The sequence below is a fragment of the Musca domestica genome, unplaced genomic scaffold, assembly GCF_030504385.1.
Source record: "Musca domestica strain aabys unplaced genomic scaffold, Musca_domestica.polishedcontigs.V.1.1 246, whole genome shotgun sequence".
Classification (NCBI taxonomy): domain Eukaryota; kingdom Metazoa; phylum Arthropoda; class Insecta; order Diptera; family Muscidae; genus Musca; species Musca domestica.
Window position 1 is genome coordinate 478228 of NW_026712274.1, and position 17836 is coordinate 496063.

The 17836-nt window shown below is 32.3% G+C and overlaps 1 protein-coding gene and 1 long non-coding RNA gene across 11 annotated transcripts in view; one reads left to right on the forward strand and one right to left on the reverse strand.

Moving 5' to 3' along the window:
* Positions 1–11556, reverse strand: part of LOC131802810 (sodium/potassium-transporting ATPase subunit beta-1-like) — a 34527-nt gene extending 22971 nt beyond the window's left edge. The window contains exons 1-2 of one of the 10 annotated variants that reach the window (XM_059123454.1): positions 11416–11556; positions 9105–9273 (exon numbers count right to left, since the gene is read on the reverse strand). In XM_059123454.1, the coding sequence (XP_058979437.1) occupies positions 9105–9243 (139 nt within the window). In that variant the 5' untranslated portion in view covers positions 9244–9273; positions 11416–11556. Of the gene's footprint in view, positions 1–9104; positions 9641–11167; positions 11275–11338 lie in introns of those variants that run through there. The other 9 variants (XM_059123448.1, XM_059123451.1, XM_059123453.1 and 6 more) reach the window with 9 other exon arrangements.
* A 138-nt stretch (positions 11557–11694) lies between these two features.
* LOC131802812 (uncharacterized) overlaps positions 11695–17836 on the forward strand; it is a 52974-nt gene continuing 46832 nt past the window's right edge. The window contains exon 1 of the long non-coding RNA XR_009342399.1: positions 11695–12265. This is a non-coding gene — a long non-coding RNA (uncharacterized LOC131802812). The remainder of the gene's footprint in view (positions 12266–17836) is intronic.

Here is a 17836-nt window from a genome sequence, read left to right on the forward strand (position 1 = left end):
ACAATCAGCGTTGTATTCGCCTAAGTTTATCCTTTAGAAATCGGCTCCTCACGATGACCTAAACAATAATAAAACTGGCATTTTCAGATTGAATAAAATTAAAAAAAAAATTTCAAACAATCCTCGAGAAATGTGATTCTGCCTTTGAAAGTCATACGAGAAATTATGTTGCATACTTTGAGGTGAATAAAAAGGAAAGGATTTTAGATATATTTTGCAATATTCGTTGCATATATTTTTTTATTTTTTTTTATTTATTTGAACCACTTACTTATATGAGTCGTATTTTTTAATTGTTTTGCTTTTGGCTAGTAATGATATTCTAGAATATTATATTAGTAGATGATACTTTATCATAAACAATTATGTCAATGAAACTAATTAAACACCATTATCAGGCCTCAAACTATCAAATTAGAGCAATGTCACATTCTGTCAATTTTTGGGTGTAGTTTTTATGGCTTATCTGCCGAAGCATAGATAAGCAAATAATTCAAATTAAATACATACTGACATTACAATTTTGGAATTCTGCTATTGTAATTCATGAAAAAATCTTAGGAATTTTGTAGGACAACAATTTGGCCAACTCCCTTAAACATGAACAAACAATTGTATTTGTATTGTAATTAGCTCGCTGTAGTAAAAAATATGTATGTCAGATACATTTTCCCCTATTTTCACCTTCATTTTATGTTTTTTTGTTTTTGTTCCTTTTTTTCAATTTCAATTAGTTAAATTACAATTCTTTCAGTTTCATTCATTGTATTGAACGAAATAAATAATGAATGATCATCAATAATAGACAGACGGACAGACTGACAGACTGGTTGACTGAAAGGAAGACAGAACACACCTATCACTGCCATCGCCACAACAAAAGTTATTAACCTTCGATGCGGTATTAAAAAAAAAACGAAATTACAAAATAACAACAACAACATCGACACCATCAAAATGACAAGATAAAAAAAACAGAAAGGAAAAAAAGGAACGTCTAAACAGTCTATGCTGCCTGGGTTTTAATGGAACCTCCCACGAATAAAAGGGGTTAGTATGGCCGTATGGATGTTTACTTATATTTAAATTTGAAAATCAACAATATTGGGGTGTAACGAAAACAAAAATTATAAGATTTGGGAATTATAATATTTTAGTATTGAATACATAATTTATCAAATTAAAAAGGCATATTTTAATAGTGCTCATGGTACAATTAAGAAGGTAATATCATGTAATTTTTCAAATTTTTATACCCTTAGCCATATGGCTAGAGAGGGTATATATCATTTGATTGGGTCTCTTTGGACGATAACTCTCGAAGGGAGTATCTGATTTGATTCAAACTTGGTACGTCGTAATATTCTTGTGAAATTTAGATCGAGTTCGGAAATGGGCAATATCGTCTCACTCCTTCCGGTACCTCCTCCACAAAATGTCAACGTTTTCAAATAAAATAATTTTCTGCACCGAAAGAGAAAGGATAATCCGATTTTGCTCCAACTTTTCGAAACCTAATATTTACATCAGTGAAAGGTCAGGTGCTAAAATGGACAATATCGATCCACTCTATCAAATACATCGCCCACAAAGGGTCAAAATTTTGAATAAATTTTACTCTTACAAAATGTGATTCAAGTTCCCTATTGCCTTCAAATTTCACATATTACAATATTTTCATTAACTCAAGATATGTGTTGTGAATATGGAATATATCGGTCTACTCCTTCTGATACCTTCTCCACAAAGGCTCAAAATTTTGAATATCCATGAAGCTCATAAAACGTGAAATTAACATCCGATTCCATTCAGATTTGGTACATCTCAATATTTCCATCAATCCAAGATCTGTTATAAAGATGGTGGAGATCGGACCATTCCTTCTGGTACCTCCCCTACAAAGGGTCAAAGTTTTGAATAACCAGAACGATCATAAAATCCGAATTGCCTTCTACAACGTACCATGGGAGTGCCCTGAAAATTTTTCAGTTTTGCTCTTTTCATGTCCGCCTAATACCAACTTTTAAGTAATTCCCCACCCTGTTGCTTCCAATCACATGTAATTCGAAAAAAGTGATACAAATATTCAGTTTACAACCCCCACCACTGTCACCTCTCCCAAAAAATAAAGGAAGATTAAAATTCCATTAAAACAAATGCCAATGTCTGTGACATCAAATCCACATTTCAATATCATGTCACCTGATGGTTTTCAACATCAATTGGAAATTACAGAAATTTCATTACAAAACCATAAAAAAAGAATTAGAAATTCTAAGCAAAATTAAAGAGTGATCCGACCTAACCGGTTCCTAACTAACATCCGTTGGGTGGGCGTTAAAAATTAGATGGAAATTTTCTATTATTTGTCCAACTAATTCGATTAATACTAAATTGAAAATAATTTATTTCCACAATGTTTAAACATGTATTTATGGCATGTTAATAAGGCTGAAATATGTTTGTGGTGTAAATGTAATATGTGTCAATAGTGGTGTTCCATGAATTACAAAGCCACATACATGCACACATACATATGTACATTGCGTTTTAGTTATGTCTGTAATTCATGGTGTTTCTGTTGTTGTTGTGATTTGTCATATTTGCTTGTCGATGGACGATTCGATTGGAAATTCAATAATAAACATTCTAATCACTAACAAATGCAACAAGTATTTATTTAATAGCAACAAAAACTACGACAACAACAACAATATCATCACCTAAAAGCAAGCACATTGATTTCAAATTAAAACGTAATCAAATAAAACTACTGTAACGAGTTTTTTTTTTTATGAAGCACTATTTTACAGCATGTGTTGCGGAAGGTTCTAGAAAATTTGTTGAAAGAAATCTGATGTAATTTATTGCTGATGGGTTATCATAAAATTTGGTGAATCGTGGAGATTAGCCAAAATTAAATTAGATTAAAACAATTTAAAAAGTATCAGTCGGTTTTGCCGGTAGATGTATATCCTCCTATTATCCATTTATTTAAATATATTCTGAGTTGGGTTATCATTATTCAAACTCACTGCCATTTATGGGAAAGGTTCCCAAGGAGAGGGTCAATATTTTCCATTTCGTATCTGACATGAGTCCGATATATATAATGTATATAACATTTATAACATTTCGACTACTTCCTTTACTGTATATGTGATAATTTTTGGAAAATGATGAAATGTGCGTGATGTACCCGATAGTGGATCAAAGTATTCTACTTCATCTAACACTCTTGAAAATATTGAAATTTCTAATTTTATAATTAATAAATAATATAATTGTTAATCAAAATGTTTAACTTTAGTGGGGGAGATACAAAAATGTGTGGGTCGATAAATTCATTATTCACGTCAGATCTTTGAATGAGAGAAATATTTAGACATACCAAGTTTGAGAAGAATCGTAGATTTGTTTCGCAATTTATGGGATATATAGGTGAGGAAAATATCGATCCTTTATGGTGGGAGGTACCAGAAGGGGTTGACAGATATGTATAATTTTCACATCAAATCTTGCGCTGTTAGAAACTTTCGATGTACCGAGTCTGAAAAGAATTGGATGTTCATTTGGCGTTTTATGGCAATTAAAAATGTTGACCATTTCTGTGGTAGGTACTAGAAGGAGTGGTCCGATATATCCCATCTTCATACCAGATCTAGAGTTGGTAAAAACATTGGGACATGCAAAATATGAAGATAATCGACTTTTCTTGACCTTTTGTGGGGAAAGAAATAGCAAAATAGGGAGGATATTGTTAATTTTTCCACCTGGCCTGTTTCTGAAAAAAATATTTATATTTCCAAAGTTTGCATTAAATTGGATGACCATTTTTGTTCTATAAGTTAATTATTTTCTCTGAAAGTCCTGACTTTTATGGGGGGAGTGCCAAGAGTGGGGTCGGTATTAGTCATCTCCGAACTTGATATAAGTTTGATAATGATATTTCGAAGTATTAAGTTTGGATTAAATCGGATAGTCCCTTCGGAAGTTATCGTGACCATCCGGACGGACGGATCAATTCCAAATGTCCTGAAATGGATTTCGTACAGAACTAAAAACTCAAAATGAAAGCGATAGAGAGCGAAAACAAACCGATAGAGGGTTATGTAAAAATAAGAATCGACATTGAAACATTTTAGTGGATCAAATTTTCATTTAATGTAAACCCCAATTGGGATATGAAACTCCCGAAATACCGAATATCAGGAGGTTCCGCTTATGTGTGGCTATACAAATGAACAAATAGACCGAAATTTTCGGCTGGGAGGGTTTATATGCCAAGCACCAATTTTTATAACCTACACCATATAGTGGTAAGGGTATTATATCTTTGTGCATTTCTTTGCAACATGGAGAAGGAAGCGAGATGGACCCACATTTACTTTTGAGGATCTTCATAGAATCACTTTCTGAGACAATTTATGCCTGTCAGTCCGTTGTCCATGTATTTTTGCTATTTAGCTATTTCAGATATAGCTATACTTCTCTTATATATGTTTCATCCGATTTGGGGTTTTAAGTCCCTTACATGCGTATCGTGCAACAAATGGCTAATATCAGCCCAAAATGGACTGAATTTTTGCAATTCCGAATGAATTCAAGATCAGAGGGGCTATCCTCCAACATAGACTGTTAAAAACCACTTCTAATAAAAATTCTACACATAAAGCTATTTTTTTGCTCATTTTCAAAAAGCTACATGAAAATCTACAGAAATATGGGCTTAGCTGAATCAACTCAGAATTTTATGTTGATATGGGGGTCCAGTGGCATATGGGGTGCATCATTATATATATATTGAAGTGTTGGAAACGGAATGATATAATTTTTCGAACTGCCCAATCTTGTGGTAAAGGTCATAAAAATCAACTTAGTTTTTAAAACAAAAATTAGTAGCTCAATTCAAGAGTGTACAAAAATCACCTGATTTCAATTTAAAAATCTGACAGACTTTGAACCAAAACCTTATAGGAGGGTTGACCAGTTCTCCAACCGAAAAGTCCGAAACTGAAAAATGTTAATATGGTATTTAATTAAAATTTCTATCCCTTTCGATAACTAACCGAAATCTCATCGATTTCTTTTTAAATTCGCAATTCTAAAATTTTCAAGTATGCAGTGATAATATTTCCAATCTTTTTTTTTTTTTTTTTTTGTAAGCTAGTGTCTGCTTGAATTTATTAACTTAATTTCCAATGAAAAAAAAAAAAACAGTTAATAAATCTTTAAGTCGGTTGAATAATTGCAAATTAACAACAATGATTGAAATTTACCCTTGTTTGGTGAACAGCGAAAGCGAAAAGCCGCAACAAGGAAAAATTAACTGAATGTGAACGGGTGACTGAGTGAGTGACTGACTGAATCTATAGAATATGACATTGAATAATAAAAAATATTTTTAGCATTTTTTGTGTGTGAGCGTTGATTCGTTTTTTTTTGTTTTCCTTTTTCTTTGTGAATTGTTTTACATTCGGTTTTAACTTGAACGATACAAATTAAATATATATGTATATTCAACAAAGAGCGAGCCAAAAAACAAAAAAAAAAAAAAAAAAATCTGTCTACGAAAAAATTAAAAAAAAAACACGAGTTTGAAAACGTATAGTATTTTTCCGTCTGCATTTCTTTTTTTTAGAAATTGTGTGACATTATTTGGAATTTGTCTTTTTGACTGAATGGAAATTGGGTTAAAAAATGCTTTTTTAAGAGAAAAATTAAAATTAACAGGCTTTAGATTTATTCAATGGAGTTTCAGACCACTCTTTAATATAGGCTATACAGGGTGAGATGAAAAAACTGCAACCAACTCGTCCGACAGCTGTTCAAATTATTCCAGTGACAGCTCCTGTGTTGTAATATTTTTATTACATAAAATTTACAAAACGACACCTGTTACTGCTTGCAAATAATAAAATTATAATATATTTGAAATAATGTATTTTAATATCAACTTAATATTCTATTATTACGTTTATCGCCCAGACATATGTCTTTCTTTCATATAAAAATTATATTCAATATTGACGTATAAAAAAAGAAATGTTTTTGTTTTTTCAAATTCCTATTCAAACAAGAAAAAAGAAACATTTTTAAACAATGTTTATTTTGCCCACAACTTTTCAAAAAGAAACACTTGTCAAACGTATGTACTATTTTGTTTGAATACAAAAGGGTTATGAAATAAATATCAAGTGTTTATTTTTCATTGAAAATCAAACAAAGGTTTGCCTCAAATAAATTCCTTCGACAATTGCATTGTTTTTTTTTTGGCAAAATATTTACGCCATATTTTATTATTATTTTGACAATAAACTCCACCTCTAACGCAATTCGCATCTAATAATAAAATTCACATGGGAAAATTTTCCCATATTTTGACAAGTGTTTGATTTGGTTCAAACCCACAAAGTCTAGAAAATAATGTGAGTATCTCACATTAGTGTCATCATCATCACCAACCATCCCTTTTGGATTTTTATTTTTTTTCTAGAGAGACAGTTAATGAAATGCAAACAAACGGAACAACTGATAAGCAGAAAAATATTTTGTTTTGTTTTGTTTTTTTTTTATAGTAAAATAAAATACTTTTACGATTGCCAGTCATATAATTTAACAATAAAATAAAAGCTGGCTGGAAACAAATATTATTCGTCAAATTAAAGGTTGGCTAAAAACCAAAACGAACGGGTTGGGTTGGCTATTTGAAATATTCTTAGACAAAGTGGCAATTTCCAGTGCAATCTGTTGGCAAACAGACGACTTGAAAATTATGACGGTGCTTGAAAAGATAAAGGATTGGAATATTTTTTGTGTGGAATATTTCTCAACGATTTCATTTTTGGCCAGAGGTCAGCTGAAAATGTGCACCTTCGGTTGGCCACCAGAACTCAAGTGCCGACCATGATGATGGTGTGGGCCGCCATAACAGCCAATAGTCGCTCTCCGTTCGTATTAATCGACCGTGTCATCAAAATAAATTCCGAATATTATCGCGAATATATTCTGGAGGGCGTATTAAAGCCACGCAATAATAAAATTGATCCATATTGGTCATGAGGATATAAACCCTTCCGGCAGAAGAAGTTCAGTTTACGTATACTCTTTGTTTGTATGAGAAGAACTTTCCATCCCTGCTCTCCGTTTTCTATGAGCATACCTTCCAGTCTCCTATGAGAGAACTTTCCAGACTTCTATAAGAAGATCTTTCCGTCTTCTATTAGGAGAACTTCTCGTTTTCTATGAGAATACCTTCCAGTCTTCTATGAGAATACCTTCCATTCTTCTATGAGAAGACCTTCCATTCTTCTATGAGAAGATCTTCCCGTCTTCTATGAGAAGATCTTCCCGTCTTCTATGAGAAGACTTTCCAGTCCTCTATGAGAAGGCTTTTCAGCCTTCTATGAGAAGACCTTCCAGTCTTCTATGAGAAGATTTTCCAGTCTTTTTTGAGAAGACCTTCCAGTCTTCTGTGAGAAGGCTTTTCAGTCTTTTATGAGAAGACCTTCCCTTCTTCTATGAGAAGATCTTCCCGGCTTCTATGAGAAGACTTTCCAGTCCTCTATGAAAAGGCTTTTCAGTCTTTTATGAGAAGACCTTCCTCTCTTCTATGAGAAGATTTTCCCGCCTTTTATAAGAATATCTTCCAGTCTTCTATGATAGGACTTTTCAGTCCTCTGTGAGAAGAACTTCCAGTAAATATAGGACTTTTTGAAAAAAGGAAAAACCGAAATTAGTTGTGTATTTGGAGTATTCTAAGAAGACATAAACTCTTCATGGCAAAAATCTTCAGCATATGACCATTATTTGGTATACCAACCACACCCCCCCCTGGTAATGGTAACCCCAATTATTTAATATTTCGGATAATGCAACTCTAATTTCCAACGTAATATGCTGTAATGCCGCAATTTGGAAAGAGAATTCGGTCCCCGACCCAATAATTTTTCAATTTCGGTTCACATTGTGACATAAGCTCCGTGTAACGGTAACAGCAAAATTTTGAAGGTAACGATCATATTTTTCAGTCGAAATTTAAATTTATATCCAGCTTTTGGAATGAGAGACATATCATCAATTATTTTTATTTTGAAGGTCCTAGACACATTTTTCATGTGAATGGGCTACATGCTAGCATTTAGGATCGAAAACATAGAACCTTTGAACATTAGGATAGGAAAATACTCTCACAATATCTCCCCCTCGAAATTGAAATTGCAAGCCTGCAGAGAGGGGTATGTACCGGAATATTCAATTTTTTTTTTAAATTTTGAATAAATTTTATTTTTGAATTTTAATTGAAAACAATTTTGGTATAAAAATGTTCAAATTGAATAGTAAAATCCTAAATTTTCAAGCATAAGAATTCTCTTAGAATTCTCATAATAAAGTATTAAAATAAGTTTTTACTAAATAGTTTTAGGTCAATTCTTTTTTAAACCCAAGGAATTCCCAAGTAAATACAGACAGACTACCTTCAAATCGTTATAAATTTGCGAAATTCAAAAAGACAGCAGATTAATATTGCTCCGACCAATGCTTACAAAGAATGGGAGTAAATATTTCTTTCCTCAGAAGGATGTCATAAATAAATGCGATTAAGATTGTGGGGTGTGGGTGTGTAAATTTTCCTTACAGAATATGGCAAGTCATGACTATCCCAAGAATATACAAGCTTTATCTTTATTTGCAAATCTTTTTCCAGATACCGAATGAAGGATAGCGATTAAACGAAGACGAAAACTGATAAACAAGTTGCTCAGATAAGTTTTGTAATCTGATCATTTCTTGTAATGGAAAGTTGAAAATTAAGGAGACAAAGGCCTTTTTCAGATCTATGATATTTTTATATAAATTTGACTTTCTTCAATATATATTTTCATATAAATAGTGTAGATATATATATATCAATGAATATATAGAGTTTTAAGTCTTAAGAGAATCCAAAAGAAAACCTCAATTTCAAATTTATTTTTTATATTTTTTAAATTTTTGACCTAAATTAAAATATTTGAAAAACATTTTTGGCATAATATTTTTCTTTCTCATTTGGACTTTCAAATCTAGATTAAAATTTAAGTAAAATTTCGATAAAAACTTACCCCAACTTTTGGGTGTACGACCCAAATAGGTGCCATCTTTTGAGTTGTGCAGAAATTGGCCGATCGACTGCTTCTCCTTGGGCGCATAGAATTGGAATTCTGTGGGGACGTATTTGGTTTCACCGTTCTTTTTGGACATTTTGTACTAATTCGTTTGTTTCGGTTACTTCTGCTGGCGAAAAATGTGGCGTTTAGTTTGATTGGTTGTATTTATTTGTTTTTCTTTCTTTTTTTGGTTTTGGCTTCAAAAAATTTCAAATTTAATTTTTTTGCAGTGAAGGCAAGAAGAAGAAGCGTTTGATGATGAAAAGATCGATGCGCTCTCTGTTTTTTTTTTTAGTTTAGTTTAGTTTTGTGGGTGGTGATTTTTGGGCAACAAGGAGCTGTGGAGCGTGTTTTTGTTTTATGCGTGCGTGGGCTATGTGTGCGTTTGTTTGTTTGTAATGCTGTTGTTGTTGTTGTTTTTGTTTCTTGGCTATAAAAAAACAGCAAGAATTGGACTAGATAAGAAAAAGAAGACACAAAAGAGCACGATCCTATAAAAATAGAATAGTGAGAGAAGAGAAGACAGATTAGAAACTAATGGAAATTGAAAACAACAACAAAAATTAAGAAAAAAATAGCATGAATTACAATAATTATTGTTAAAACAACAAATAGCGAAAAAAAAGTGTTATCTCTTAAAATGAAACAATAATTTGATTAAATTATTACTTTTGAAAGGGCTGTGATCGGCGGGGCCGAACGATGTTATACCCTACACCAAATGTACTTCAAGTCTAAAATAAAATTCGAAAGGGGTAAAAAGGGGGGCAAATCGTGCCAAGGAGTTATGAAGAGATTCGTATTGAAACAGAAATTAATATTTTCGTAATAAAAAGTACGAGATTTTTGGGATTTCTGGGTCCAGGGTTCTAATGGTAACAAGCGATATTCAAGTGAAAACCAATTTTTAAAAATTGGCGAATTTTACGATTTTACGCGATTGGCAAATTGAATGTTTAGTTTTTATTACAAAAATGAGATCTTAAGATCTGTATTATTTCGCGAGTTTTTATCAGAGACTGAATTTGGTTCCAAAACCATTTTTATAATTTTTGCTGTGGAAATTGGATTTAAAATCTTTAACTTCGAGATGAAATCATAAGATCTGTATTATTTCAGGAACTTTTATCAGAGACTGAATTTGGTTTCAATATTATTTTTATAATTTTTGCTGTGCAAATTGGATTTAATATCTTTAACTTCGAGATCCCCTTGTATGTTTTCCTCTGTACATTTTTTCATTCAATTCTGAATATAAGAATACGACAATTTTGGAATCTAAATGATATTTTTATAAAAAATGGTTCAAATTTATGAGACCAAAAGATACAAATATAAAGAAGTGTCAATATCCTAAGAATCCTATAAAAAATCAAAGGTCTCCTATAAAAATCCGGCAAAGTTCGTTTCAGTCTGTTTGAAAATTTTTCAAAATTGTATTTAAAACACTATGAATATAAATAATACTTCCAGAATATCATATCAGGCTCTGTTGAATTCGTGTATCTCCGAGGAAGTGAAATCGGAGTTTGGATATCTTAGCGGCATGAAGAGTTTTTAGTCTTGGTGTAGGGTATAAAGAATGACTGCCCTAATGGAATTTTATTTCATGTAATATATATTTTTTTAAATCCTATTCTGCCTACTCTGAGGTTCTGCCGTCGGAGTTTGAAACATGAAATGTGGAGCTACAAATACCACCCTAAATCTGTTTTGATGAATCTTAATTGGAAATTTTCAGATTCTTAGAAGCGACCCGAATTCTTTTCCTTTTTTGATATTTAAAAATACTTTTCAACACTTGAAAACATTCAATATTTTACGGAATCAAAAATATAACTTTTTTCAATTTGTTGTGGTGTTTTTTCTTCTTTTGTTTCGAGCATTAAATTACGTTCTTGTTTCTTTTTTGCGTGTGATATTTTCTCTCTTTTTTTTTTTTTTGTAATTGCAGTTTGTTTTGTTTTACTTGTTCTTTTATTTCATTATTTTTTTTGCAATATTTTGAGGTTATTTACTTTATTTTATAATTCTTTTTATTTTCCTTTCAATGCAAAAGAGCAAACGAAACAGGCACCATAAAATTGTTTTTCTTGAGAACTGAATTAATTCACCTCAGAATTCGTTCGAAATATTTTAAATTTCTTATTTTTTGTTTTTTTTTTGCCTCAAAATAAAATTGTATTTACTTTTGTTTCAGTTTCACAAAAAAGAGTACAAAAAATGGTCTTAAAAAAAAACAAAGAATATTGGAAAATGAACTGACTTCCGTTAGGCCCAAGTACGCGTTGTTACGTCCACGGCTAAAGATCACTGACTAAACTCTTGTAGAAGCAGGCACTTGGGCTATTATTGGGCGCAAATCGTCCGTGTGTCCCAGAAGTAGCAGCAACACTTAACTCGTCGCCAGAGTCAAACTCTCTCTCACAGAGACAGACGTCTCTTATCCCCAACGTTTACAAAATGTTGGGGGGTGTTTGTCGGTGTGTATGTGTGTGTGTGTGCCTGTGCGTCTCTGCTCACTGTTAAGTAATACTCTTTCGATAATCTCCCCACCGTCCAAGTTAAAGCGTTTGATATGAGATTACAGCAAGTGGAAACACATGTTGGCGCTCGTGGATGTGGGGCTGGCGGCAGTGTTGGTGGTGGTGTTGTCGGTGTTGGTGATAAGAACCAAGAAATGTTTGTTGCCTGCTGCGGTTGGCGCGCCGCGGCTCTACTGGCATTGTCTTGTGCCTTGCATTGACACTAACATTTCCATATTTTGAAATTGATTCTCTTAGTAATGAAGAGAACAAAGCAGGCCGACGACACTGTTGCCATCGACACTTGAAACAATTTGCCGTGACAGAGCGAAAGCCACGAAGAGAGTGAGAGGAAGTAAAGTATCATCACAAAGCTCTTAAAATGTGGTTTTGTAGCCAAAAAATGATTTCTTTCTCAATCCACAAAAATATTGAATCGCAACATCACCAACACTCTGAGTTGGTAACTAACTACACGGGAGGACGTGACAGATTGTTTATAAAATAAATTTTGTGGCGGTTGTGTGATTTTGTTTATAAAAAAGTGCAATATTTCGAATCAAATGCAATACCTATTCTACAAAATTTAAGGTAAGTCATTTATATACATATGTAGTTTATACTATTTAGATACGTTAATCCTAGAAATAATCCAACCAAAGATTTTCTTAGATAACATAATATTTTCAACAATTAGCAAATAAGAAGTTGTGTATATGGTAGGAATATCTTAATAAACGCTGTAAATTTTTCAGTCGTGATTGTTTTGAGGGACTGTTATTAACATATTTGGTAGGTTTATATGAATTAGGGAATATGCAAAACCACACTCTGTCAAGTGTTGCCAGATTTATTTAAATATACCTTTATGAGGGATAAGTACTTCAAATACGCAGGATCATTTTGGAGATCGAAAAGAAAAACCTTTCGTAACATTGGTAGTAAATCTAAAACCTTTTATAAAAAAACAAAACAAAAAATTTCCGAACATAAAACAAAAATAAAAATTTTATTAAAACCACAAGAACATACCGAAGGAAACGTCCTTATAACATTTTATATCATTACTGTTTAACTTTGATCTTATTTGATATTTAAATTATTCTTCTTATTTTTTATCTTAATAAAACGGGATCATAGGGATCTAGTTTTAAAATTAGGATGATGAAGATAGAAAAAAAAATTGGAAAGAGGTTTGAAATTTTGTACGGTATTTCAAAGGTCTTGGCTTCATTTCCAACTAAGACCCTGGTTTGAAATTTTGGATCTTCAACAAAAAAAAAAAAAAAAAAAAAAAAAAAACAAGTAAAAAAGAGGCATTTGGAAGGAACTTAACAATTTCAAAAAATTTTTGGAAACTACCACTTAAATGAAAACTGTTATATGGAGACTATACGAAGACGTGGACCAGCTTACGAAATTGTTGGTCATAGGCTGCAGTACCCATTACGACCTTTAAATACGAAACTTGTTACAATTTTGGTGAATAATGTCATCATCAAAATACCAAATATCGGGATGTACCGTTAATGGGGGGATATACGAAAACGTGAACCTACATACCAATTTGTTTTTCACAGGCTGTAGTACCCTTTACAACCTTTAAATACGAAATTTGTTTCAATTCCGGTGAATAATGTTGCTAAAGTCATAAAAATACCGAGTAATGGGAGCAACCGTTATATGGAGGCTATACGAAGACGTGGACCTACATACAAAAATGTTTGTCATAGGCTGTAATACCCATTACGAACTTCAAATACGAAATTTGAAATAATTACGGTAAATAATGTCGCTGAAATCATGAAAATATCGAATATCGGGTGGTACCGTTGTGTGGGGGCTATACGAAAATGTGGATAAGAGTTCGATATTGGGATATGTGAAATATGAATAGAATCAGATGGTTATTTCACATTTTATGAGAATTTTAGTTATTCACAATTTTGACCCCTGGTGGGGGAGGTACCAGATGGAGTCCACCAATATCTACCATCTTCACACCAGATCCTGTGTTATTTCGAATTCTAGGAGCTTCATGGTTATTCAATATGTAGACCCGTTTTTGGGGAGGTTCCAGAAGAAGTGGACTGTTCCTCATGCCAGATATTCTGCTGGCAAAAGTATTGAGATGTGGAAAATTTGAAGGCAATGAGAGTCGTATTTCATATTTTATAAGAGTTATGGTTATTCAAAATAGAGTGACCCGAGTTACTCCTTTTTCCCACCTCACCTAGCATCGATAAAAAATATTAGGATCTGTAAAGTTTGAGCAAAATAGGTTGATCCTTTATTGTTCTATAAGGTAAATTATTCTCCATAAAATTTTTGAATTTTTGTGCCTCATGTTTACACAGTGAATTCTAAAAATTTTTGTCATTGCAAACACATTTTGAAGCAAAACAATTGATTTTCTTAGGAACAATACTAGAGGAAAACGAATAAAATATCTACATTTTTTTAATATTTTTTCAAATGTAAGTTTAATAAAATTGAGCTCGAGGTCTTTGTTTTTTGACAAAACAGATGACAGCAATTCAAAGTCGACGTCGGTACTTAATGATTTTGTATTTTTTGGTTATGTGTTTAAATATCATTGTTCATGATGATATCTTCCGTCATAGGACGAAATATCGAAAATAAACAATAAAAAACCAACAAAAAGCTCGAGCTCAATTTTATTAAACTTAAATTATTTAAAATAAATGTCGAATTACATAAAATAAAAATCAGAATTTTTTTTTTATTTTTTTTACAAATGTCTGAGTAGTCAAAATATGTTCTATTGAAAAAGAAACTTGAGCTCATTTGTCTTGTCTTTTGCAAACGCATGATTATAAAAAATACTTCGTCTTTTTTTCCTACAAAATTTTTGTAAAGAACAATATTTTACAGGAATTCAAAAAATCCTACCAGTTTTCTATTATAACTGCATTTCTATTTTAAAAAAAACATGTATTTTATTTAATTCAAAAATAACAAAGTGATATTTCTTTGTTTATAATTAAAAATAACAACAATCGATCGATTCTCTTTAATTCAAAATGAGTCACGAAACGAAACTCAATTATTTCTGTTTTCCGTTAGTAATGTCGATTCTCTTCTTTTCTCTTCTCTTCAATGCAATGCTCTTTGAAAGTAATATATGTGGGGTGGTGATGCAGGGGTGCTCAAGAAGAAATATCTGTTTTCAGTCAAATTTCTCTTTGCTTATTTAAATCAAGAACAAAACAGTGTTAATTCATTATTTATACAAATATTTTTTATCCATTTGCTTTATAAACTATTTTGGCAAACATTCGTGTTTAAAAACAATTAAATAGAACAGTAAAATATAAAGAAAAACAGAATTTTAATTTTCTCTTAAATTATCTCTTTTTTCTCTTCATGTTCTAGAACACGGTTTTGAGCACCCCTGTGATGGTAATCTCCATAAAACTTTATAAACTGTTGCTCACAACAGAAATTTTGTTGATATTCTCCCTGGAGCTGTTGGGAGCGGGAGAGAGGGGGGTTGTAAAATACACTTATATGTATGTGATACCTTCAAATGGGGGAGTAAAAAAGCAGAACCATTCGGTGGGGTTACTGCTGTGTCTGTTATACAGCTGGCATTCTTTTGTTATTAACAGAGGCATGCACAGAATACGTGTTATTACTCTTTACGCAAACTATACGCAACACCATGTCTGTTTGTATAAATACAAATATATACATATGTATATATGTAAGTTTGTATTCAAGTGTGTTTCTGTTTGTTGTTATTACTTTTTTGTTTTTATTTTAGTTTTTTTTTGCTTGAAAATTCATTTCATGCTACATTTCAGAAGAGTAGGTATTCATTTCAGACTCCACTACAAACAAGAAAAAAAATATGTATGCCAAATTAACAATAACAACATCGAACTGTAAAAATACACCCCACCAAAATATCAACTAGAGGCCAATTCGTGAATAGCACGATTAATTAATGCTGGAAACCAAAAATACAACAAAAAAATCTAAATAAAATTTTGTAATTAACAATTGGCTTTCGTTTATGCTTAGATGAATTAATATTCTTTGCGTTACAGAAGAAGCGAACGGCAAAGACACACACTCGTTTACACAAAAATCAAACCACACAACGCCAAGACGTGAGAAAACAGGTTCTCCAATACAGCAACAACAAAAAAATCCCCCTTTTCTGCAGCCACTTTTGTCGCCTTCGGTACTGCAAGCCTCCAGATGAACGCAAATAATTACACGTGGCAATATCTCGATTCATACATACCGACACACATAGCTACACGGTAAATTGCAAATGCATAACTAGTGGTATGCGAGAGTCTGGTGAAATGAAAATGGCATATTTCCACTAAGTGGAAATCAGATATATTGACAGATATTCGACCAACACTAGGGTTGAAATTAAAATGGGATATTTCCACTGAGTGCAAATCAGATATATTGACAGATATTAGACCAACACTATAGCTGAATTTTAGACGAGAAAATTTTCGAGGAACAGGTATTGTTTTAACGAAGAAATATTAGATTATTTCACCAACAAAAAAGCATTATTATCCCTACTTTTATATGCAATTTTGTGGCGTGTTGTACCATACCTCCATACAGATGATAATGCACTATTTCTATTATTCCCAGGCCTTATACAATTCTAAATTTTTGGTTCCAAATTGTGATACGATATTTATTACGATTAATATTTTTGGTACTGCAAATATGAATTGGTACCCCAATACTTTCGTTTTGTTCCCAAAATAATCAGATTATTTCCATAGCGCTATATATTTGATTTTCGAAGTTAAGACGAAGTATTGAGTGGGAAAATTTCTTTAAATTTTCTCTCCAGATATTTATCAAACAAACATTTTCACACGTCACATTCATATATGAATTTTTCATGATTTAAGGAGGGGTAACAAAGAGGATGGATCCATAATTCGATAGTTCGACCGTCTACAAGGGAATGCGTTTTAGGCATCAAAGGCTATAAGACGGAAAAATTTTTAGACAGGCTTAAGGGTGACATTATCTTTAATTTTTTTTCTCTCTCTCGTTGGTATGCAAGTATGTGTTGGGCGCCACAATACAGTCGTTTGGACTACTTCTCAAGCATTACTAAAATAGGGTATTCATAATTTATCAAATAGTGTATATTTTCGTCCCTAAGAATCCTTATAGACGATTAAATCTGCAAGAGATTTTTTAACTATAGAAAATAAACTATGAAAAAGTTACTTTGTAAATATCAGAAGGTGTTTTTTATGAAAGGTATACATCCTGTCTTCATATGGACACATGAAGACCTAAGACCTATGGAGACCTGAAGGAAGCCATATATTTACCACAAGATAGGCCTATATTTACCAGAATATAGCCCTATATTTTTGATATACATAAATAGGACGACGTTTTTAGACGAACTGAAGGGGGAAATAATATCATACCAGTGGAATTCTATGAACTAGCAGAATAAAATCTTTATAAGAGATCAGAGTCCTTACATAATGCCAGAGGATGGGAACCTCTATTTGATGAGTATAAGGAAACCCCAAGAGTAAATTCCAAAACCTTAATATACGGACGGTTTAAGCTGTTTATAGGCAACAAGAAGGAGTGATCAAAGAAGAGGTTTTATAGCTGGTCAGAAGAGAGATTTAAGAAGTGAATCCCATGCCCACCGAAACTTCTCCACCATCTGATGGACTCCTTAAAGAATATCATATTTAAGCCCATAGCCCAAAGAGATAATCTAGAAAGACATAAATTTGTCCGGCATACCCATTTAAATATCAACCAGCAAGGAAAAGGGGGCCGACTATATGATACCCTACACCAAAATGCATATTTAGTAGAGCACTCGTAACAAAATGATTTATTTGAAATATATCATACCACCTATCAACATTTGGCTTTAGAGCAGTTATAGTTTGGTTTCAGAGAGAACTAATATATGGGAGGCATATCCAAATCTGAATCGATTTTCACTAAATTTGACGCACATATTTCTATCTTTCTATCAAATAACATTGCAATGGGGTGCATAATATCACTTCGAGAAGGATTATATTAAAAAACATATATTGGAGCCGAGTTCCATTAAATGAAAACGTACGTCCCGAAACTCACTCCAGTTGGGCTGATATTAGTCATTAT